The 25,160-nt window shown below is 40.3% G+C and overlaps 1 protein-coding gene across 3 annotated transcripts in view; it reads right to left on the bottom strand.

Moving 5' to 3' along the window:
• Positions 1–25,160, bottom strand: part of EFNA5 (ephrin A5) — a 213,737-nt gene that overhangs the window by 23,184 nt on the left and 165,393 nt on the right. For all 3 annotated transcript variants that reach the window (XM_068928178.1, XM_068928181.1, XM_068928180.1), the window contains one exon: positions 16,234–16,526. In XM_068928178.1, the coding sequence (XP_068784279.1) occupies positions 16,234–16,526 (293 nt within the window). The remainder of the gene's footprint in view (positions 1–16,233; positions 16,527–25,160) is intronic.

The raw sequence follows: 25,160 nt of genomic DNA, 5'->3' as shown, positions 1-25,160 counted from the left end.
AGCCTACTTTTGAGCCATGGAGTACATTCGTCCCACAGAGAGGAGCAAGGTGGAATGAGTCTAAGGGTACCTGAGCACCCGCAACGCTCCAGCTCCTGCCCTTACTTGTTTCCCCATCTAGACCGTTGCCAGCTCATTAAAGCATTAACCGCCTAGGGACACGCACTTGCTGGAGATAGCTGTTTAAAGCTCTAGTTAAACGTAGCAGAAGCCTTGTACTTTGAAGTCAGTTTCCATCGACATCAACGCTACCATCACTCTTCTATATATTTCTAAGCTAACAGTTGCACTTCAGGTTAAAAGGAAAGAAGAGCTAACAGCTAACATTACTACATTAACTTAGCCCTTGCTAATGGAAAAGCAGAGATGGTGTTCCAGTTGACAAGGGTATTGCATTCGCACACAAAAAAAAAAAAAAAAGCCCAGAAGTGCGCGCACACACACAAACCCTAGTAAAACACAACCATGCTATTTAAAACAACCTACTGACAAGCTCTCAAGATGTTTACAACCCACATCAGAGATCACCTTTTCAGAAGAACTCAATGCTTCATGTGCAAAGCATTTTAGAAATCTGGCCAACTATTTGGATACCTAAGTGACAGCTAAGTACTTCTAAAATTATGACTCTAATTGGGAATGCTAAGCACTTTTGACATATGGCCTGTAATATACAATCTATTTATTTTACCTCCTGTTGGACAGGGGCCAAGGAAGAACAAGCTCGAAGGAGCATATTACAATTCAGGTACAGAGTAATTTACATTGTATCTACTCTGTTTTTAGGGTTTTTTTCATTTTTGAGAATGCACCTATTCAGGTGCATTTCAGATCAGTCCCCAAAGCCTAAACAAAGATTCCATTCAAATGCAGATACACTGAAATCAGTGTCATTTTCACTGATGCTTAAGTCAAAAAAGAGCACAATGATCAGTGTGCACAGTCGTCAGATTTTTTTTTTTTCCAGCAGCACGGTTAAAGTTATTTCTTTAAAAGAAGATTAGGCAACTTTGTCTGAGTCACAAAGAAGCAAGTTTATCACTTCTCACTGACAGCTACTGAATTTGGCCCTCCATTTTGACATTCATTTTGACAAATGTATTCCAGACCAAAAAAAAAAAAATCAAGTGAATCATTTTTAGCATTCAACATGCATACACAGTCTCTATTTACTTTTCGGATCTGAAACAAAACCATCACTGGAATATTTATGCCTATAAATAAAAAATTCTGCTCCTTTATGAAATGGCACAGAAGAAAAAAAATTACTGCTACTTTTACTAACCTTCTTTTCCCCTTACAGAACAGAACCATTTCTTTCAAGGGCCTGAAGTATAGTTGCTGAAGAGCTAAAGCAATTTCATGGGACTTTCTGTTGCCACTTTACTTGTGTGTGGCTTTCTTTGCTGACTTTTTTGCAGACTGTACATGTGCTTGTATAACTTCACCCCTGTTTATATGGGTGTGGTGCAAATCTGCACATACATAGTACTATATGCTGTTCACAAGCACTTTGCACCCAGAAATGACAATAGATCCTTGTGAAAACCCAGCTGTACTCAGGCAAGCACCAAAAGCACAATTTTAATTCATCTTTCTAAAGTACAATCTTCTTCATCCTTATAATACAGATAGTTCTGAAAACTTTCTCTTCCTTTTCTCCTGGTCATTCAAGTCTGGCATCATACTCCCCAGAGATTTATTTCTAGCTTAAGACTATTTTTCGCTCAACATATTCTTCAGTTTACTAAAACAAAAAAGTCCTGGGCAGAAATATCTGTTCTGGGATAGACTAAGACATTAAGAAATACTTTATTTGGATAGTAGCTTATGAGGGCTTTTCCCAAGATAACTCTCATGTACATCCTTTAGACCTGTGTAAAATCTAGAACAGAAGTCATTTCATAGTTTGGATGAAAGCAATACTGTTGTTTCTGATGAGAGCAAGCAGCTGGTATGGTCAAGCACAAAACGCTTTAAGTGTCTGTAAATGCACACAGCCCTCAAATCACCCTTACAGCAAGTGCTGAGCAATACACAGAATTAGGGCCCCTGAACAACTGCAAAGCCACTTGAAAAGGCATTTGCTCCTTCAATTGAGAAGGCAGAAATAACATGGCACAACACACAGGGTGGACAGCTCCAAAGGAAGCCAACAGTGCGTTTTGCGTCCCAAGGGTTTTGGTGGCAAACCAACATACTTCTTTTTCTGAAAAGCCAAAACACTTCCTCATGGAAGCTAGAGCACATTTGTGGAGAACGGCTCTTTCTGCCATTTTCTTCCGTAGGGGATGTATCAGCGGTAATGTATCTGCTCTACGGCACAGTTGTTATGACATGCATTATGTGTTATGACAAGTCGGAGAGGGGAACCGAGCACAGCGAGGAGGAAAAAGCTGAAGGGACTACAGTCGCAGCTCTGCCCCGTGTAGTATCCCAACCAGTCCCCCATTTAAAGTAGGGCAGAACTGATCTTTAACCTCACCTTCCTTTTGGCAAGCGTCAGCGATGCCTAGGGACAGTAGCATGCTTATACCGCAACAAGGAAAAGAAAGAACAATTGTGCAGCTCAGCCCACAGAGGAGAATGATAATCTAATGCGAGTATAATATAATGCCCAGAAGGTACTTCTTTGGCATTTTATAATACAAACATTTTATTTTTCAGTGGCGTTAAGATTATGTATATTTTTAGCTGGACGAAATTAGCCTTTTTTCTTTTTTTTCCCAAATCACGGTAGCCAAATCCCTTAACACCAAAAGATATTTTTTTAATTGAAAATGTGCCCACTATTTGACATTTTTGTATTACCTATATATATATGCACATACAAGCCCATACAGTCCATATGCACACAGTTGCTAAATAGGTACTTGAGAAACATAGGGAAAAAAGGTCAATGAGTGAAGAAGCAAACATCTCTACAAACTTTTCTTTTTTCTGAAAGAACATTACTTCTAACCCAACACACTGCCTCAGAAAAAAAAAATTAATAACAGATTTTTCACTGCAAGTTTCATGTATGCTTATACTAAGCCACAGATCTCATCAAGTTCTCGGACCTCTCTTTTACTGAATTCATCAACTGCCCAATACTAATTAAGGGGGACAGAGGGGGGGGCTGTTAAACTCCTCATCACAAGAGATCCAAAACCTCTCTGAAACCGAATCCTCCCCGCTGAAATCTTTTAAGTATTATGCTGAACAGAAGCCTTCTCTATTACACTTTGACTATTAGACATAGTAGGTTTCTCGCGGGAATGACACTACCTCTACTGATTTTATCATGCCCTTTTCTTGTGAAATTTTTCACCGAAAATAATTGGAACTTAATGATGCTTCAGAGGAGGCTCTACACGAGAAAAAGAAATAATAGGAAGAAATGTTATGTTTGAGACTATACTTTCTTTTCACAGGGTCCTCAGACATCCAATGGGAGCTATCAGAGCCACCAATCAATTAATTTTCTAATCTCTTTATAATGAGCTTTCTTCTCCTTCAACCCTTGTTTGTCTCCTTTGTAGCAAACAGCTGATTTTTCATGTGTGTTTTGATTTCCTTCATTTTCTACCACCTTAAGACACAAAAGTGCAGGAAAAAGGGGAGCTGGCCATAATGGAATTAAATACAGCAAGTCTATTCTTTAATTTGTTAGAACACGATAAACTCAAAAAGTAGTAGGCTAGGAAATTGATTTTGCCTGTAGAAAACACGTGAAAGTGTGAAGGTCATATTGACAGTCTGCCCTGCATTGCTCTTAAACCCTGTAATATTCATTTTGATGTCTTTCTTATCATTCTGGTCAGTCCTTCACACACTGTGCCGAGTTCACGGCCAGCTCCTACAGTACTCCACAGAATTACTTGTAGATGCAGAGACTATTAAGTGGTCGCTTAGACTATTTTTTCCTGGAGAGCTAAACAGTGCACATAAAACCATCTTGAGGAGAAAAAGAAAAAAAAAAAAAGAGGCATGATACGGGTAAAGAAAGAAGAAAACCATTAAGCCTGAGGACAAAATGAACCAAAATGTGCTAAAACAGCAGTTAGACAGACATCCCATTGCTCTTATTGGAAATTTGGACTTGCCAAAAAATTAAGAAATGTGGGTCTAGTTTGATTTTTAACCTCAGTCTGATTTGTTGATTAACCTGTTTCTGCTCTCAAAATGAATTACACCATCTTGTGTCTCCACTGTATAATTTTATCAAAGAGGCAACAAATCATGCCAGCAGTGACGGTCTGTGCTGAAGTGGAATGTATAGTAAAATACGGTTTTCCTCAAATGAATTGCTGAAACCGTTAATCTTTATCTAAACGCCCATAATAACTGTTTTGTTCTCTGTGGCAGTTTGGAGAAAAAAATGTCTTCCAGAAAGCGCTTTGGCAGCCAATCTGCTTGTTAATAAAACCTGGAGAAACGTTTGTGATTAATATAAATTACTAATTCCACTTTTAATGCCTGAACGTGACAGTGACTAATTTATATAGTTTCGCTTGAGTTCCCACTGAGTATTTCAAGTGGGACCGTGAACAAAATACCATGGCACTGGTGTCTGTTTCTGAGCAAAGCTACCACAGGTGCAGTGCCACACATCAGGAACCCAACCCGTGGCAATAATTTCTAACCACGCTTCTTGTGGGCTCATCACCCTGCCGAGGCTAGAGGAAACGGTCAACAGCAAAAGCTATCTAACACCCTCTTCTAATAAGCTGGAAATGGCACATTTTGTACAGGCATGGGAGCTGGCTACAATAAACTGTGAGGCTGCAAGGCAGCTGCTGCTTCTGCTGCCTTGTTGGCAGCATTTTTTAATGCTGCAATTGGAGAGAGTTAAAATGCTCCCCACTTAAAGCCTGAAAGCCAGTACTACTGCAAAGACATGTGGGCTGGAACGGGGGCACTCGACAGTGCACTGTCAAACAGCCGCCAAACAGACACTTCACTCTTCAGAGGTGATCTTATGATCCACAGCTTACATCAGTTAGACGCAGCTAAGAGATAAAACAGCAGCAATCAAAAATAAGTAATATCTTAGGTCTCAAGGCTTCAAACAACTAGTTGAATACCACATAGTTCTTTTTGCTATAAACGTACTTTAAATGTATTCTTACACACGATTACTCATCTGAAACTCCAGTAGAATTCTAATTTTGTCCACACATACTCAACTGCTAAAATAACAATTTAAAAAGTGTCATGAAACGTAAGAAAATATGAGAAAAGAAATTGCTAAACAACAACCTACTCAGGTCAGCTGCTCACGTCTGAATTACACCATACTCATCATCCTCACTGGAAGACGTCTTCGTTTCTGAATAAAGATGTGCTTTGCTTCTGCACCCTTCTCTCAGGAAGAGATGCACTTTCCTACCTTGCTGATGCACCTATGGAGCTTTGACTATGCTATTCTTCCCTTTAACCTCTTCATGACGTTTATGGAAAAGACCTAAAAAGTCAGGTACCCAGCTCCAGCAAGCACTGCATACCTAATACCGTGGAGCCTGTACTTGAGAGAGATGGGGGGGGAATCATGACTTTTCTGTGCATCACCAGCCAGAAGCAGAGAGATGTTAATACTAAGCCCTCTTCAAAAAAAAAAAAAAAAGGTCGCATTCTTTTACAGTCCCCAGATGCTAAAAGATGCAAAAAGATGTATTTTTCAGCCTGAGGCTACTGTCTTTCTGTTCAAGATTTCTCAGAAAGAAACACATGCACATGTGCACACAGAGCCAGCCTTACTCCAGCTGCAGCTACAGATCCTGCCTTCAGTCCCAGCACAAGGTTGTGTGTGATAAAGTGGCTCATTCTTTCCATGCTTCAGTTGAGCATATTCTGCAAAACCCCACAATACTTAAGTGAAATCCACATGAAGTTTTTAATGACACAGACATCGAGACACAAAAAGAAGATGCCATATTACTTAAAGCAGATGTGTCAAAAACCGTAAGAAGAAATTCAAGCTCCCTTCGTCAAAATATCCCCAGCTAGAACTCTTGAAATATAATGTAAGTTAAGCCATTCCTGTGTATTTTTCCCCGACTACATTCTAAGCACCACTATGACTGAATTGTCAGGGCTCTTTTAATTGATTAATATACTGCTATTCTGATTATCCTTCAAATAATTAAGATCATTTCACCCCCAGAAGATCAGCAACAGCAACGTTATTCCCCATATCCACCATCAGGAGCCCGGTTACTTTTGTGCATAGAGGTATGGCACAAGTGAGATTCTGATACTCCTTCAAGCCATTCTTAATTCCCTAAAGCAGGGCTGTATCTAGCTGGCTATACCACTCAATACTTTAAATATTAAATATCCATGAAGCAAAAAGGAAGCCAGGGAGATTTTAGAGGGAATAAAAATCTCATTTGGCCAACAAAGCGGATCTGAGGATGACCTACCACTTTCCTGAGGGTAAGTGGGAACGTTTGAAAGCCTGGAGAGGTTTTTCTGTAATTTTTCAGAATAAAGCTCTTTTATGCATTTCTGAATACTCTGACTGAACAATCTTATTCTGTGCGACTTATATCGGCTTGTGAAGAATCTTGGGAGATAACAGTATTAACTGCATATGGCCATTTCAAGCCCAGTCTTGGCGACCCTGTCTGAAAAGTTTGCATTATTGGGGAAAAAAATTTACTCGAGAATTCTGTAACGTTCTCCTCTTCACAACATCTTGCAATATCAGAGGGATAGGAAGCTTAAAAACAAGCTTGCCTCTTTAAAATCTAAGTATTTATGGAGTAAACATGGAGTTCAATGTTGAATATTACCTTACGAAACATCATCCAGTTGTTCATAATGTTGAAGATTTTGTTCGCTGAGAGGATCTGGTTTTGATCTACTGGCTGCAGGCCTGCATACGCCCCACGGATCATGACATGCGAACGGTATGAGCAGAGAAAGCACTGCCTTGGTAACTTAGTCTGAGCAACAGGGAGACTAACATGCTGATGACATGGAGGCAATGAAGTACAACACTGTTATTCCAAATGTCACTGGTATGTTATTTCCATTTCTGCTGGCATCTGCTCCATGTTACAAAATGAATACTTCCAATACAACAGCTCATTAAACAGGTTTCAGTTTGCTCAGAAATCAAATTACAACGATGTTACAGAGTTATAAGTCCTCAGATAATTATTAATAACACTCTCCACTTCTGTGAGTTCTTTCATCCAGGGAATCTACGTGCTTCACCTTATTAATCTCATAACATCCTGGTGAAGCACCACTGCAAAAGAGCCTCACCCACCACTGGAGTGCAGCGATCTCTGAGAGGGGAAGTAGTAGCTGTTGAACATCAAAACTGATTTAAAGCAAGCTGTGATGAATGGTCCATCTGTACAAAGGATGTAAAGGGCTCTATGCAATTCATTCAGTTATATTTCCAGCAGCACACTGAAATCTGCATGCAAAGTTCTGAGAAAGTCACAACATTTTTACAAAAAAAAAAAAAAAAAAAGCAAACGTTAAAGACCACTGTAATCCATAGCCACCAGGGTGGAACACTTATTCACCACTCCCTATAAGGCAAGCGTGTGCCTATGGACTTATCAAGCTCCTAATGCTCCTTGGTGGTCTTTTATCCACCTTCTGAGCTTCTGCAATTTGCTAGAATCATATAACAACATTCAACATATACTTTATTTCCCTGCAAAAACAAAGCGGCCTTCTTCCAGCACGTTAGGTGAGAAGGAAAAAAGGATGGACAAAAAACCCTCCATTCCTCACGCTTTCTCACTGTGGGCACTCCCTCACTCTTCTAATGTCCAATACTAGTAGAAAGCAACACAAGTCAGTGGTCTTCCTACAGGGGTTAAGACCTTACACACTCATGAAACTGTTTTCAAAGTTACAGGTGTGTAGTACATCCTCCCCTCTTTTAAATTTCTGCTTCTATCAGGATCGTAATGGCACTTGAATTTTTGAAGCACACGAACCCAAACCATCTTCTTTCAACTTGTTAGCTGAAAGACATTCTCTTTGAAAAGCCTAAACAATAGGGACCAGCACTTCTGTGGGTTCTCTCTTCATTTTCTTCCATGGATTTCTCCCGAGTCCCAAATTATTCAACAGCTTTTAACACTCCCTTTGAGGATTTTAAGAACACTACCAACGTCAGAATCTATTAGACTCTGGTGATTGTCTCTGCTTTCAGGACCAGCACTTAATTCTTCTGATGCTTTCTAATAGAAATCGGTCCTTTAATCTATACACTAGGCTAAGCATGAATTCCCTTTTAAAGGTGACCTTCCTTGTCTCTCTAATGTTATCACACAAAAATATTTTCTAAAGTATACATTTATCAAACCCTTTCAATTGCTTTGATTTCATTCAGAACATCTCGAGTGATTCAGGTAAACCAGCTATCAAAGCAGGACTCGTACTAGAGTGGCATGTCTGAGCCATGCTGTCAAAGTAGCATCAGTGTTGATGCTGATCAGATCTTGACTGAAAGGTTAATGGAGGACCTGGTAATAAACAATGTTCTCCCAAAAGAAAAGTGCAATTAACACATTAAAAACATCCGTAATTCCCTCAGCATCCCTTAATAAACGTTCTTTAGTTAACTTCCATTTTTTAGCCCTCGGTGCAAGCCAGGATGCCTGGAGAGAGTTGCAGAAGGGATCTTCTGACCTCCTGTCTTCAAAAAGAAATGAGAAAACACAAACACCAGCAGTATTCTGCTGTAACTAACACCTGTGGAATTGAAGAGAGATGGCCTTTTTTCACCCACTGAAAGACAAATCCAGTCTTCATTTTCCAAGTGAAATATCTGCTACTTAAGTTAATCATTCCCACCGGCAGAAATGAATTTTAATAAAAGCTTAGCCTACAGAGTAACTACAGTGACTCAGCTGCCCCCAGTATAAGCTTAGTATGGCATGCCAAGACTTACGTTCAATCTGCTCTACTCATTTCTCCAGTGTTCACACAGGTCAGCACTTTCTAAAGCTGTAGGCCAAACTTTGCCCCAAGTCAAACATTAGACTTGGGATCTCAGGACTGACACAGCATCAAGGGGGGAAAAAAAATATCCCAAACCACGCCTCTCACAACCCAGAATTTATTGATAGGAGAAAAAGAACAATTAGGGACTTCGTTGAAAGTTCTTCTCATACAGTTGCAGATTGTGGTCAGTGGAGAAATAAAATAATCCATCTTCATTTATGGATAGTTTAACTTTGTCCTACAGAGAAAGTACTGTGGTTATCACTCAAGAACCTAAATACAGATGTAGCCAAGGACACTGTGAGACAAGCAGCACTAAAAGTCTGCAAATGACCAACTTCCATAACAAAGAGATATACAAAGCATACAAAAGGTGCTTACAAGAGATGACCATTTTTATCCTAATGACAAACAGGAGGAAAGAAATCCCCAGAAATATAGAGTATAACCATTACAATGGAAATTCCCTTCTCCCCCACAACTCCAAGGTCACTCTGAAGAAGAATCAGCATTAGCTCCATCAGTGAGCAAAAAGGAACAATTTCTCTTTACACAAAAGCAACTTTGCATCGGGCTGGCAGTGTTAAAGAAACATTCATTTGGCTGGAGACACAGATGAAGTTTGTCCCCGTGTTTCCTTTGAATTAGTTCTAGAATGGGATAAATTGCCATTTAGGCCAATGTCAATTGGTTTGCCAAGATTTTTGACTTTATTGGAATAACAGCTCACAGAAAAAAACATATATTCCAAGTGTTGGATGCAAAAGAAAATATTTCAAGAATATTACTAGTTGACTACTACTGTGCTACCCATGCCGGAATACGGTAATATCAGTATCAGCAACAGCTGACTTCCTCAAAAAAAGTAACCAACCTAATGCAAAGGAAGTAACCTAATCATCTACCATAACCTTTGGCTGACGTCAACATTCCCCAAGATGCAACAGAGTTTGCACTGGTTTCTTTCTCATTTTCCAGCAGGAACTTCCTCACAAAATTCAGACTCAAAACTTGAGAAATTCTACACTCATGTCCTCAGAGAGCACCTCCTATCAGCAGAATTACAGTCAGGGTACGTACGAACAGTTGTGCTGACATCAAGTGGTTCCAAAAAATCAGTGTTTCCTGGTCCACATGAGGACAACAACATTTTTTTTTTTATTTGACTTGTCTCAATCATTTTTATCAAATCAAGTGTTTTTATTGAAAGGGAAGTGTAATTTTTGGAGGGAAGCACATTTGACTTTTCTGATAGGATAAAATTAAAGTTCATAGTCCTTCTGTTTTGTACTCCTATTACATCAGCCTAAATCTCTGGCAGAACACGTGGAGATCCCTAAATCAAACAAGCCTCTCACAGTGAGTTGTGCCTCTTCATGCAAAACACTGATTAGCACTAATAATAAGCTGGTGCTTCAGAGAGAGCAGTAAGCTCTATGTGCCTGTTTAATATCATTCTTTGAATACACATAAAATACCAAGAAACCTTGTTAATATGCTATAGTTTATAGGACTTCTCTATAGATTTCTCCTGCATAGCATTACAAGCTATTCAGCCTTGTCCCTACAAAGTCCCCAAATCCTTCCTATACCCAAACCAATCCTAAATAATAACAGCCAAGCTGGCAATTTGTGAGGCTATTCCAGGTTCCTAGTCATGCGGAAGTTATTTTCTTAATTACGTGCTAATTTTCATAAGGAGCAGCCAATGCCTTTCCTACGCTATCTGCTGATTTGTGTAGGGATATTACGGTTCCTCCCCTCGACCTAGACACCTAAGTTCTGTCAATAAGTCGTTGATAATAAACACAAATCCCTTCTGCCACCACCAAGCAGTGGTGGCTTCACGTCCTCTTCTACCTCCAGGAATTCTGTGGTGGACCAGGTATTACAGTTCGGGTTCTACCACAAAGATCGTGGGTTAAAAAGAAGGAAGTAGGAACTAGGCAACTTGGCGATAAGGATCTTAAGCTTATTTCCCAAAATACCATCCCACAATCATGGCACATGTTATTGCAGAGGACAGAGAAACCGCAAGCAGATCATAGGAGAGACTAAAGGAAAAGTAATAGGGCAAGCAAACACTGAACACCTATATACAAGAACGCAAAATATGGCAGAAGAGCGAATACAGCTAAAGCTCAGCTTAACTGGCATCAAAGAGTTCTGACTCAGAGTCAGAGTTGTAATTGGCTCAAAAAGAGTTCACCTACAGACCTTAATAAGGTAAAGGTTAACTAATTACTTTATTATTAGGTAAAGATAAGAGAGAGAAAGAGAGAAACAGAGGCATTATAAACATTCTTTTCTACTACTGCTTTCTCCTTAGGATCTTCTGAGTCACAGGAGCCTCCAGAGGCACGCCGATGGTTGCAATGAGATAGCCCAACTACGCTGGCAGCTGTTAGAGAAAAAAAAGACAGCAGGACTCGTACAGTCCCGCAAGTTCTTGGAACACAGTGAGGGCAACTTCCAGTCACAGCACCGGAACCAGTTAACAGGAGAGAGACCATTTTCTACTTGAGGTTCTGAAAATCACAAATTCTCTACTAGAGAAGCCGCTCAGAACAAAACAGAACGAAATGTGAATAAAAGTCGTCAGGAGGTAAGAGTCAGCAATTTCAGGAAAAGGAAGGAATTAGCGCAGAGAAACCAAGATAATGGGGAATAATAACACATTTTAAGAAAAACCAAGGGAACAGGTAGCACAAGGTCCCCTGAGGATACACGGTAAGGGGAAAAGGAATACAGGAGAGCAGGAAGTGATTATAAAGAACTATATGTAAAACTAAGTGCAACGTTACAAATCACAGTTTTTAATTTAATCAGAGCTTTAAAAACCCATGAAAAAAATATTACTAAAAACCATAACTGAATCCAAACCATACGAGCACCCTATCCTGATGTGGTCAGGAGCAATACGGTTACACTAAAAGCTTCCCGAATCAACAATCAGAAGCTTTACACAGCGAAATGGTGACAAGGGCACTCCATTAAAGATGATAAAGAAACAGCATAAGCATCTTGAAATAAAATCAGAAAGAGACATGCATGGGATAAAACCAGAAACAAGCATCAATTAAAAAGGTTACACAAATAAGGCCACGTGTAAGGTAAAGCCACAGGTAAGACAACAGGATTTTTAAAGGACAAAAGTTCTCTCTGCAAGAAAGGAGAAAGAACCATTTAAGTTACATTTAGATAAGTTACACATAAAGCCCGCTAACCACTAGCAAATGTCTTCAAGACCTTGTGGCGAACAGGAGAGCAGCCAGAGCAAGCCTAGCTGGTCTCTTTAGAAAAGGGGAGACAATGTATACAGAAGTCAATAGTCAAAATGATGAAATGATTAAACAAACAATACGTGTGCATTCTTAGGAGGGTAAGAAGATGATAAAACCAATATGGATCTGTTAAGAATAAATCATATCAAGCATTAAGTCTGTGACAGAATAACTGGACTGATGGCTCAGAGGAAAGCAGTACTTATGAAAGAGCTTAACATTAGTAAAACTTCAGACACTACGTACCATATCCTCAAAAAAGAGGAATGGGATCTAGCTTAAACTAACACAGGAGCTTGGCTGAAAAACTGCTCTCAGCATCCTGCAGTAATCTGCCCCAGGTCTGTTCCTAGCAGTATCTTCTTCTTCTTCTTCTTCTTCTTTTTTTTTTTTTTTATTTGATCAACTCTTGATTTTATACCTGCTTGCCAAGTTATTACTGGCATTTTATTCAATACTTACAACCTTAATAAAAATAAATCACCTGTCATTAAGCTGACAAAGCACTGAAAAAGATACCTTCATTCTGAATTACACAAAACTCTTGTATTTTATGATCCATATTTGTCCTTCCTTGTTTTTGTGTACATCATCCCTTGTGCCCCCATCTTAACCTGAAAGCCCCAATTTTTTCCCCCTTCCAAAAGATTAAAACCACAATTGCCCCATGAAGTATTTAAATTCTGCTTTTTCTATATTTCGCTTGCTTCTGTTCCAGTAGTAATATTATTTTGTCTGTGACTAACACATACTAACCTTAGGTGAGAGCCTGCTAAGAACTAAGTAGAAACTGAGTCTTCGGGTTATGATGTATTATTTACATTCCCTGCCCCCCACTATGATCTCCCTAATTAAAACCACCTTTTTAAAGATAATTTCTCTGTAAATATTTAATAATCTTTTCCTCTTTAAATTCTATTAGCACTTGTTCATTTCATGCCTGCAATGCTGAATTCACTGCTTCAGTGTAAATTTGATACCAGAAAACTATTTTTTCCTGACTTTTCCTAGAACGAACACGCAAAGAAAGGAGATCCAATTGTCCTCTGGGCAATACGTGAAGGCATGACATAACAAAAAACAGCAGCAGTTTTAAAAACAAATGCTTCGGAAAAAGAGACAGCGATAGTTTTCGAATTATGGCATTCCCCCAAAACAACAGAAGCAGGAAGGGCAAGGAACATCCTTAAAAGGCAAAGGCAAAGCAAGGAGATTTGCAAACAACAAACCTTTCCCAAACAGCACCAAACCAGACAGTAATTAAGCGAAACACCTAACCAAGCACTTAGTATTCCTGTCTTCCCAGAGGTCTAGACTAAGCCACATGCTTCGTGCCCCTTAAACAGGCTACACCAGCCTGACGCTCAGTCTAGCCAGCCCTCCGTCCTGGGGCAGAGCGAGAAGGCAAAGGTTTCAGATCTGCCGAGGAAACGAAGCCTTCCCTCGCTAAGCAGCAACTTCCTTAATATACAGCCACGGAGAGGTAACAAAGGCAGCCTCTGCGGCCTGCACTGGAGAGCCTGCTGACAGGTCTGACGAGGAAACAAGGAGCGGCGTTTCACCGTCTCGTTTCTTCGGCACAAACTAGGAGAAAAACGTACCAGGACGGCCAACCCTCCCCTGAGAATCCTTGCATTTAATCGTTGCCAGTGTGCTGCCCTTCTTGCAACCGCCACGTTCTCCACCTCCTTACTGGCCTCCGCAGAGGAAAAGAGGAAGGGGAAGAAATAGTTCAACTACAGAAAAGGAAGAAAAATGTTTTGGCTCTCTAAAACGTGGCTCAACATTTGCTTTTGGTGAACACTAGGCCAGTAAGCTACAGGCAAATGAACATCTCTTTGCTTCTAAGGCTTTTTGCTATTTTATCTTTCATTAAAAAAATAATTCCATCTAAACTCAGTTGAACATCATAAAGCTCTTCATATTTTAAAGGACGTTTGAACAATTATTTTGAAGGGAGCCCTTGACAGCTAAATGACTCTGTTAAATGAATGTTATAGAAGATACATAATGATTTTTAGTGAAATATTGAATTTAACCACAGATGAGGAAAAGCAATCCTAAGGCACCCCGGGTGTGCTTGAATAATAACGTCTTGCCTGAGAGTTCAATGGACTTTGTATGTTTTAACAATGAAGCCATTACCTAGCTAGATCAAGGGGAGATTTCTCATCCTTTTCTTTACTTCCTTGTTTGGTTTTCACCTCTATTAAAGGTTTCTCTATCTTTTTTTAAATCTAGAAAAACAATATGGAAGTTTTTTCATGTTTGCAGCTACTGCTACCATGCCTGTGCTGCATTTTATTGCAACCACAGGACAGTTAAAGAGACTGCATTCCTTAGCTTAAGTGTTCCTGCTTGCTATGCTGACGATGCTCAGGAACCGAACTAACCCAAAACAAAATCTGGTGTCCACAGGGAGCCTCATTCTGCAGTTCTGAGAGAAAAAAAACTCCTGTTAAAGTTAATGGGAAGCTTTCGTGAGCGAGGTGACTAGGACTAGGCAAACGCAGTACTGGTTCACCTATCCTACCACACTCTCCGCATCATTCTTTTTTCTTATTTGCTCTGGGATCTGAAATGGCACCAGGGTTTTACATGATTTCTCATCATCGTACCGAAAAACTGTTTTGTATTATAGCTTAATTATTCTTTTTCTGATAATTATTACACTCCAGTACAAGAACAAGGCACTGTTCTTCTGATGGTGAAATGCCACTCATTAGAGAATTTGATTTGCTGCAGGAAATGAATTGAAAACAATCCATCAGGAGTGTATTTCCCTGTATATTTGGAGAGGGAAAAGAAAAATCTCAATGCTGAAGAAATGAGGCTGAAAAATAGGGATCATATGTATTCAGTTTCTGCGGTGAAATGAGGTGGAATGACTGTTTCACAGTAGAAAGGCCAACTACAGGCATGAAGGCAATATTTATTGGGATCTACAGCCTGTCTAAGGCTTTTAACTCTCTAGTCTAACACTAAAAAACACACAAAAAATCGCAGTTTTAACAATCAAAACTTGTTGGAAAGTGCAAGATTCAGGTACAAAACAAATTGACGAAATAAGATCCTTGTCGGAGGATTAACCAAACAAGACAGCTGAAGCAGTAACAGCTACATAGCGGGTTTGTAAGAATCAGGTAGCTCAACCCATTGGTTTTTAACCTCCTGATGTTTTTATTTCTTTAGCCCCAGATGTTATCCTGCGTGTCCTCTAGGTTTCCAGCCCATTTGTGGTGCCCAGAGCAACACTGATGCAGGTCTCCTTCGAGAAGAGCTCAGAGCCGACAGCGTTCCCCATCGTTTGCCGAGGCAGGTGTGTGAGCTCATTTATACTAATTTGCTCGGAATCTGCTCCCACTGCATTCCACATCCCCCTACGCTTACAGCAACAGCTGCTCTAAGGGAAAAAAAAACACGAAAGAAAGAAAGAAAGAGAGAGCCCCTTGGCTTCGACGCTCGTATATTTATCCTCAGAAATTATGACTTTAAATATCGCTGGACTATTGATATTAGCAGCTACAGCACTTACAAACTAAACCACCTTCACTCTCCCTGAATGACAAATATTACAGTGACAAGAATATGTAATTTAAGCAAATAACAAAATCCAGGGATTTCACATCCAAAGAAGTAATTATTTCTCCTTGTATTTGGGGAGAACTTCCAACCATCTCTTCTTCCTCCCCCTGCCACTTCAGAGTGTTAGAATAAATCTAATAGCGTGTTTTGCTTTAAAAGTCAGCCACGGTTCAGTGAACCGGCTGACGTGCTATTTCATGTGAGAAAAGAAGCTGTGCTTTTAATCTCATTTTCACTCTAGATTCCTAGCTAATGTACCTGGGGATACTTAAGTCTGCCTTCACTGTAAGGCATCTGCATCACACACAGTTTGGCCCTCTGCATTTCCACAGAGCATAGGTGAAAAATTAGCTGGGTTTCCTACACCTGCTACGCAAAAATGATAAAATCTCTATATACTCACAGATGTAGAAATATTCCCGGCCTGGCCTGAACTCAAATCCTAGTGAGAAGGGAGTGAAGAGCTGGAATTTTTCTGAAAACTTCAATGGTCCATTTGGGGAATGCGGCCGATTACACTCCCACCTCTTGAATCCTTTGGAGGTGTGATCGCAGGAGCTGTAACCATCAAAGTTCACCATGTAAAGAACGTAGCGTTCGGTCTTATCTTCTGGCACTGAATCTTCATAGTGAGGGCAGAACACATCCAGATAGTCATTGATGCACACATCGATGTGGTAGTCACCCCTCTGGAATCTAAAACGAAAGGAAGAATTCAGACAAAAGCAGAGTTAAGGCAGTGTGTAACCTTCTTGTAGGATAATGTTTTCATGAAAGGGGCATCATTAATGGCACTTCCCTTCACTCCAACCTTCACTCTTAAAAATAACCCTCACAATTCACCAGAGTTACCAGAGACTGCTTATACAGGACTGCGGTCACATGATCTTCTAGATACAGGTTTTGCTCTTTTGTCTTACAGAATGAACCTCTTGCTAATGCATACCACATTATAGGCTATCTTTCCCTGTGCCTTATTAAATAAACAAAGGAAGAAGGTGTCCGCTTTATTCCTTTTTTTTTTGTAATTGGAGAAAGAAGCAAGGAGAAGCAAAGAAGCCACAACCATATCAGCCTCCCCAAATCAGTGTCTATATAAACGTGTACAAACGCACACAAATAAACAAACTAAACCCATCCTCTTCTCTGAATCAGGCAGTAATCATCCCTTTGTTGAAAGCTGATTTGACTGTAAGTACTTATACTTACTACAGCAGCACAAACAGGTTTACTCTTTCTTCATTATTAGCAGCACTTTGCACCAAGAAGCATGCAAAGCCTGTACTGCTTTTTAGATATTTGAAAAGCAGCGCAACTCCTCCGCCAAACTAGGAGACACTGCTCTGTTCAGATGACAGGATCCTGGGATACGAATTATCAGCACTCAGCCTAACGTGGCAGCTCGGATTGAGTGCCAGCTGTACAACGCAGCGCCAGGCACCAGCCCAGATGCACTGCCTTGTTACTGCTACTGAAGACGCTGTAGACCTTTTTTTTTGGTTTTTTGTTGGTTTTTTTTTTTGGGGGGGGGGGGGGGCCCTGTTTTCTTCCCTCCAAGCATCATTTCCATCACTCCTCTAACGCCTGGCACAGTATCTGGAAGCAACTACGGGAACAAGCTCACTGCCTCCATGGGAGCCCTATACCATGATGGATTTAATGATTCCATAAAGCAGGTCTGTACGTCTATCAAAGTCCCTGGGGGCAGCCAAAGAAACCAACCACTGACCTACTCCACTTCAGACTGACTGGGCTCCTTGTAGCTTCTCTCTTTCACGGCTGCAGTTGTCAAGTGTATCACAGAGCAATAAAAAGGCCATGACAGATTTAACTATAATACTTCTTTTTAGCTGAGGGGCATATTTTAAACACCTGATGGGCTTGAAATCTGCCATCTGGATCCTTCTATCTAATTTCAGAGAAAAAGCAATGATCTGCAGGCCCTCCAAGGATAAATTCAGAGCAAACTATACCTTTTCATATCCCTACAATAATTTAGCTTCAATAAAATAGCTTTTTAAAGGAAAAAAACTGAACACGCATCAAAGCATGATATATCTGTATAATTTCAGCCAGTGCATAGCCTCATGGTTCCATTCGGTAACATGGAAAAGTGTTTCCAAACCACAGTCATTTCAGCAGAACTCACATTTATCTAAATCATTAGCTAGAAATATATTTTTGTCCTCCAGTGCTTGCAAAACCTGTCACCTGAAGAGCTACTGTCTTAAAACATTTGCAAAACTGTATTGTTTTTAAATTGGTCTCTTTTTTCCTGTACCAGTTAACAGCATGCCATTTCTTACAGGTAATGAAAAGGAGCATCTTGTAAGGTATGAACAGGAAAGTCAACTTCTGGAAGTCGTATCTCTATTTTTTTCATAAAATTATATTTTTAGTAAGTAAAAATGACTCTGTGTGTGTGTGTATACACATACATACATACACACACACACATATATATATACACATGCTTGTTTCAACCATAAAGGTGATGGACGATGCAAAGTTTTCTGCATTGTTATTCTCAAGATTATCTCTGGTACCCTACTGTGCCTTCACAATAACGCCCAGTTGTGGTTTTGTGACAGAAACTATATGCTTTCAGAACTAGATTTAAATAATTGCAGGCATTCAGGATCAGACTGGTCTCCTTAACTTCAGACTCTTGCAATACAAATGACTTTATGGGATCTGCTTCTCTGGATTTCCTTTAAGTCAATGAAGAGAAATAGGAACTTCTGGAGCCCAATTCATCTGACCTGTTTAGGCCCAAGGTGCACCAGGATGAGATGAATCACATTGCAGGAGCAGCTATTTCTCTCCTTTAACTAAAAGGAGAGTCTAGGCAGACACTTCACAGATAGAATCTATACCGTAAATGGCTAAATTTGAAGGGATGAATCCTACACCACGCAGTCTATGATAATGGAATTTATAAATACAAAGAGACAGACAACTTAATCAATTTGTGATCACACCTCAAATCCGCATATTAGCGACGAAATCAAATTTGCAATCTGCACCACTGAGCTGTTCTCCCCACTACTGCAAACAAAGAGCTCACCTCACTGTTCTGGCAGAGTCCTCTACTGTATTCCTTTTAAACAAAAAAAACCCCAACCCAATTTTCCTCTTTCATCACTGTTATTTTAGTAGAGTCACTCTTATTCCTGCTTCCGTAAGCGCTGAACCAGTTGACTGTCTTCCTTCTTCCCAGTACACGTGTACGCAGCTAGACACGGAGAGTAGGAAGCAAGTACTAACTGCAAAGCAGATCCGAGGATAAAGTATGCAACTAAGTCGTTTTTAACCTTACTGTCCTTCTCTCCCTCTTCCCCTTTCCCCTGCACTGTCTGTACATTCATTCCACAGTCATTTGCTGTAGCCAAAACGCATTTACATTTAGGTGTCCAAAGAAGAAAGATGGTGCATATTTAAAGCGATCTAAACTGGCCTTTAGCTGCCACAGCAGTGAACCTGCTCCAGGGGAAACATGTACCAAGGTATTTCATCAAGTAGCTCTGAGGGAAGTCTCTTCACTCCATAAATACAGTAACAGCAATGCCGAAAAGACACACAGCAGTTATTAGCCAACTGCGAAGCAGAAAGCAAGTATTTATTTCCCTTCCTGTAACGCTTTGAAGAATTCAGGAATCAAACCCTTAGTCCGTGTGCTAAAGAGAGACATAGAACTATTTACGTTTCGCCACAAGAGGCTGCGAAATTTCCAGCATGCCTGTTGCAGTGAACTGAGAGAGCCCACTCTCATTTCTCCAGGTACAAGGCAGTTGCACTTAACGTTCTTAAAGAGAAAACACGAAAGCCTCTACCCTGTACCGAAAGGCAAGGGTGGGGGGCCAGGAGTATCTAGCAGCCAAACTCACCAGCTCAGACTCCTCAAAGCTGTTTCAGGGAACGCTTCAGAAACATATTTCCAAGAATTTTAAACCCCATCCAAGAGGAAAACACTTAACGTTTACAGGCTGAAAACCCTTTATTAGTAGTGTAAAGCCAGGTATTAGAGTGAAACAGAAGTTCCACCTCAAATGAAAGGATTTATCAATGCTACATATGCTGAGGAGCACATGTAAAGGGGAGATGGAATTGGTTTACAAATCTCTTTTGAGAGAAGATAGGAAAAACAGATCTCCTGCAGTCTGTACTTGACGCTTAACAAATTTCTCCCTTTCCGGTCCCTTTCAACACAGAACAGAAACCTTCCTTCCCTACGGTCTCTAGCGATGCTACTGATGCTTTTTTCCTTCCCTCACTTAGGCCTTCACCCTGTAACGGGAGATGCTTGCCTGGACCCCGTGCCCTTCTGCAACCACACGGTGATCAAGATCTTTGTAAATCCCCCTATGAGGAAGAAACCAGTCATATCTATCTTTTGCAAAACAGAATATAGCAGTGCAATAGAAACCAACCACCAAAGCTTCCCCAAAATTCACGCAGGATCCTCTTGCAAATAATGCCATTTGTCTTGCTCCACTCTAGCTTACTCATAGCAAAATACAGCTATTCTTCAAACATAATTAACCTTTGTTTGCTGTCAGGTGGCATTCAAGCAGTGTCTCAGAAACTTGCACGCTACAAGGCTAGCTATTAGGCAGCAGGGCTATAAAAGCCACTACGAAGACAGAGACAGATAGTTAGGCAGCTTCTCAACCTAAACATTTCCATAACCAACAAACATCAGCTTGCTACACAGAACTTGCACGTTGCTTCCAGCGACGACGGTCTTACAGACTTTCCTCTGCTCAAACGCCGCTGCCCAGCCATCCAGACATTCAGGACACAGCAAAAAAATTTCATGGTAATTTTGAGCAGAGAAACGTAAGACCATTTTCAAAGTAATTTTGTCTTCTGTATGCTGTTTATCCATTAATGCAAGCACAACTACACAGTCTGTGTGCATGCATCTCTTCGTAATTGTAATTTCTGAAGCATATGTGGCTCATCTTGAATTTAATAACTTGCTGGCCACTGAAATAAGCGATGATTTATTTAAATAGATACTTAGAATGCAACAAGTTTTGCTTGCTGCTCTTTGTTTCTTTCTTCCTTTCCTTCATGAAATAAACACTATAAAAATCTAGTTTAAAAACAGCACAAATAACACTAATTGCCCATTATCATTTAGATAGATAAAAAATTGCTATAGCTTCTGCTTGTTGCTTCCCATACAAATCTTGTTAGTTATATTCCCTCGCCCTTCCTGTAAAATAGACATGCCAGCTGTTCTACTTCAAGATAAGTGTACTAGAAAATTTTCCTCTTACTATGTCAACCCTTCTTTACTTGGAGTCTGTTCTGTCAAACGTATGGGACAAGGCTTCAACATCAACGACCGAAGACGTCAAATAACTGCCTTAACTATGAATTATGAAATTCTCATCTTCGTTCTAGCATCAGAAGTCATCAGATGCAAATGGCCCCGAGTCTGTTGCCCTGGAGCTCGCACAGGCCGTAACACCAGTGCACAGAGGACACTACTAAAGGCGAATGCCTTACACCAGTTCCCCTGCTTTCAAAAGTTAATCTAAAATGCAAGGCAACACTAAACAAGCACACTAATAAATAAATAAAAATCAGGGAATAGATTTATTCTCAGAATAAATAAAGCCTGTAATTACCCTTTGTTCTTCACAAACAGCACAGCAGAAAGACTCTTGTCCTGTTCCCTAAGGAAACAAGGCTTCTGTGAGCAGCGTGGGTACATACACCTGTAACTGCTGGCCACTCTGCCCCTCCGTCTTACTTTTGAGGCCACTAAGCCAGTTCCAACTGTATTTGATGGAGACAGGGAGATCTCAAAGATAATCGATTCCTACAAGTACGGTGAAAATAAGCAGCCGGGTGAGAAGATCCTGCAAGTGCCTCAGCAAAGGCTGAACCACCAGTAGATCAGATGTTAAGAGACACCGGAAAGATCTCTTACAAAACCAGAAAAGCTTCAGCTGGAAAAATTCAGAAATTGGTAGAAAAGTAGTTTTCCTTCCATTAGTTAGGTTGGTTAAGAAACCATTTGGTTAATCTAAAATGGAGAGATGAGTATAAAGTATTTTTTATGTCTGTATATGCAAAACCAAACGCTTTCTGGAAAACACTAACATCCCTTATAAGGGAAACATCTTGATTGCTTTTAGGATGTGATGATGTCACGCCTCAACCACTCCCCGCTACTTGAGCTCGCTCCCAACTGTTGCCTCTGTTCAAGTGGCAAGCTTCACAGTTTTAGCCCATCCAAAGTTCAGCTCCCACACTGTCACTGTGGCACAGCAGGGTAACTTGTGCCTCATTAGTCTTTGTTCTTTCAGACAGTCCAAGCCTCTCATTTCATCTAACTTGAAGCTGCTGTGCGTGATGGGGGAAATCTTGTGGTTGTTAATTATCTGAGGGGTTGTGGGATTAAGTGCACCATTTTACTGCAGATAATTTTAAAGATGCTATTTTTGTGGTACCCAAAAATAACCCCTTTAATGCTTTTCTGCTCTTTTTACTGGCTTTGTCACAACATTTAATAAACGCTGTTCCCATAGCTCTGCTGACATCACCACCGATTCTGATGCACAAACAATGAAGTAATCAAAGAGCTATTTTAATTTTAGCTCTATTCAAACCAAAAGAAAATTCAACATTTTCCAGATGCTAAGTGAAGTGGGTTTGCTAAGAGTAGCAAACCAGTGACATTTTAGAACTCCAACAGGATATTGCTACCCTGAGCAAGCAAACAAAAAAAAGGAATATAAAGGAGTTGTCTGTGACCTTTTAGCCCTATAGGTTACAGTTTCACAAGTTAAGACGAGTTCAAAATATCATGAGAAAAGACTGTAGGAAGCAAAACACTGACTGACAAAACAAAGAGAAAAACCTGTAATCAAGTCTGTTGTTCCAAAAAAGCGTTCAAAGATGATGCCTAGACGAGCATGCGAGTTAAGTACACAATGCAGAATGAAAGTTATTCTCTTGCCATTAAGTCCTCTACTCAATTATCATTTATTGGGGTAATTAAACTCTGGGAAAGGATGCCAGGCTAATTGTTAGATTATGATAATTACATGCCTTTGCTGTGCTATAGCTGATCAGAATAAGACGTGGTCACAGGCACTCAGCTAAAGCTGCCCTGCAATCGTCGGGCTTCCTTGAGAAACCAGGCCACTTATTACTAGTTCATTATCAATCAGGCAGAGAAGCTTATTATTTGCAACCTTCGTCTTACTTTCCCACCCACTCTGCCGGAACAAGTCTCCCACAAGGTTGCGTCCAGGTCCCTGCTTTTGGCTGGCTCGCTTCCATCACAATTACACAGCTGAGCAGGATCAGGCTCCTGCACTCGAAATTTCGAGTTCATCAGACTTCAGATTACTGTTTCCCGACCGGCTGCGAGAGCCTACCACGTTTCTTGAAAGTGCCGAGCGATCGCTTCGTCCGAACGTGCCGCAGATCTACCTTCCCCCTTCATTCGTAACTATTACATCCCTCCCCACGCCGGGAGATTTGTCACACTACTTGGATTAGACCAAAAATAAAAACAACAAAACAAACAAATACAAAAAAGAACCACATTAAGCTGGGCTTTGTGAGAAAAGCGTCAGTTTTATGCGGCTTGTCTTCCCTCAAAAACTCATCCCCTTCCCCCTTCTTATCAGTCAACAGAACAAGAGAGACATCGTGCTTTCTTATTTGGAGGGCTGGTTTTCTTTCTTGTTAAATAACAGGATTCTGATCAGTTGCCATCCTACCTGGTGCTTCATGCTACCTATTTAAAGCAGACAAACCAATGTGCTACTACAGGGAATAGAACATGGGCAGAAAGATGAAACGAATCATTTTGAACCAGCATTTAGGTTTTTCAAGAAAAGAATTCATTAAGCACTGGACAGATCTGAAGATTCAAAGACTGTCCGGCCAGAACAGAAAAAAATTCATCAAAAAATACCAAGCTTTTGATAATTGTTTTTCTTCTGCGCCGATACGAAAACTAGACCTTTTCAAATGTCAGAAGCACCCACCCCTGCATAGCCAATTCATTTGGAAACTGCCCTTGGTGGAGGCAGGCCAAGGTTTAAGATATTGGTAAGGTAAGTCCCTGAGCCTCACCTTCTTAAGCTTAACTTCTCCCAGGCTGCTGAAGCGTACAGCTGTTTTGTAGCTGACCACTTTGAATTGTCTTCATTCTCTTACCTTCCAGAACCAAAACACCTGCCCCACATCAGTCTGGTAAAAGTAAGTTTCTGGGAGGAAAGGAAAAACAAATAAAAAAAGGTACCCACAAATCTGCATTTTTAAAAACTAAAAACCCGACTGCTGAAAACTTCCCAGTGTGCTTTGACTGAAACGTGTCCTCTGGAAAACAAAAAAAGCCTATATCCACAAGGAGGTGGTTTCTATTAGCAGAATCATGGCAAAAGGCTGCAAAACACAGGAGGAAAGGAAGACGTTTGAATGGAAAAGGGATATGTCCTATTTTAAATGTAATAGTTCTTTGATGCCATATAAGGTATTAATTCTATTAACCTGAAACAGAGACCTGAAATAACTTGTTTTCTAACTACTGCTGAACAAAAAGTTCAGCTGCATCACAACACTTGCCAATGATATCTAACTTAGAAGAACAGAACATATTTATTTTTATTCTTTAAAAGCTCTTTAAGAACTAAATTGTACAAAAATGTGTCTACTCCGCTTACTGTTAGTAATTTCCTCCTCATCCTCATAACTATGTTTATTTGCACAGTCAGGTCCTATATTGACTTTTTATAGTCAGCAGTGCAAAAAGATGCATGGTCACTGATAACAAATAAAAGAGTTCAATGTCACGTCATTAAAAAGTAGAAACTAATTGCTCTTCCCCTCGATACGTATGAGGAGAGGGGGGAAAATAAACAAATCAACGTTTATTTCCCACCTATAAATCTGAGTACGCCAGAGATTCGCAAGTACCGCAACACCCTCACCCACTCGACTTCCCATCATTCTGCACCTCCTGATCAATAAGCTGAGCATTTTTTTTTCCTGTTTATTAAAATTGTTTCCTCAGACTCGGCATTTATAAAAGGACTTTGGTTCAGAGCAGCATACATGACTTCCCCCTAATCCCTAAGGATTTTCTCTTTTGCTGCACCTTCTGAAGCGAAGCTCTTATTGCATCTTTGGAGTTCAGTGGCACAGCCATGCCAAGGATGAGAAAATAAGAGGGTGATACGGGGCAAAACATCTCACAGCATTGATCCCAAAGAGGTCAGGCTCTCATCCGCAGCCTGTCCCAGCTCCGATAGCTTTAATCCCCTCTACTGCAGCCTCCACCTGGCTATTGATTTGCTA

The sequence above is a fragment of the Struthio camelus genome, chromosome Z, assembly GCF_040807025.1.
Source record: "Struthio camelus isolate bStrCam1 chromosome Z, bStrCam1.hap1, whole genome shotgun sequence".
In the NCBI taxonomy this organism is placed as follows: domain Eukaryota; kingdom Metazoa; phylum Chordata; class Aves; order Struthioniformes; family Struthionidae; genus Struthio; species Struthio camelus.
Note: the sequence above shows the minus strand (reverse complement) of the source record. Positions and strands in the feature narration are given on the sequence as shown.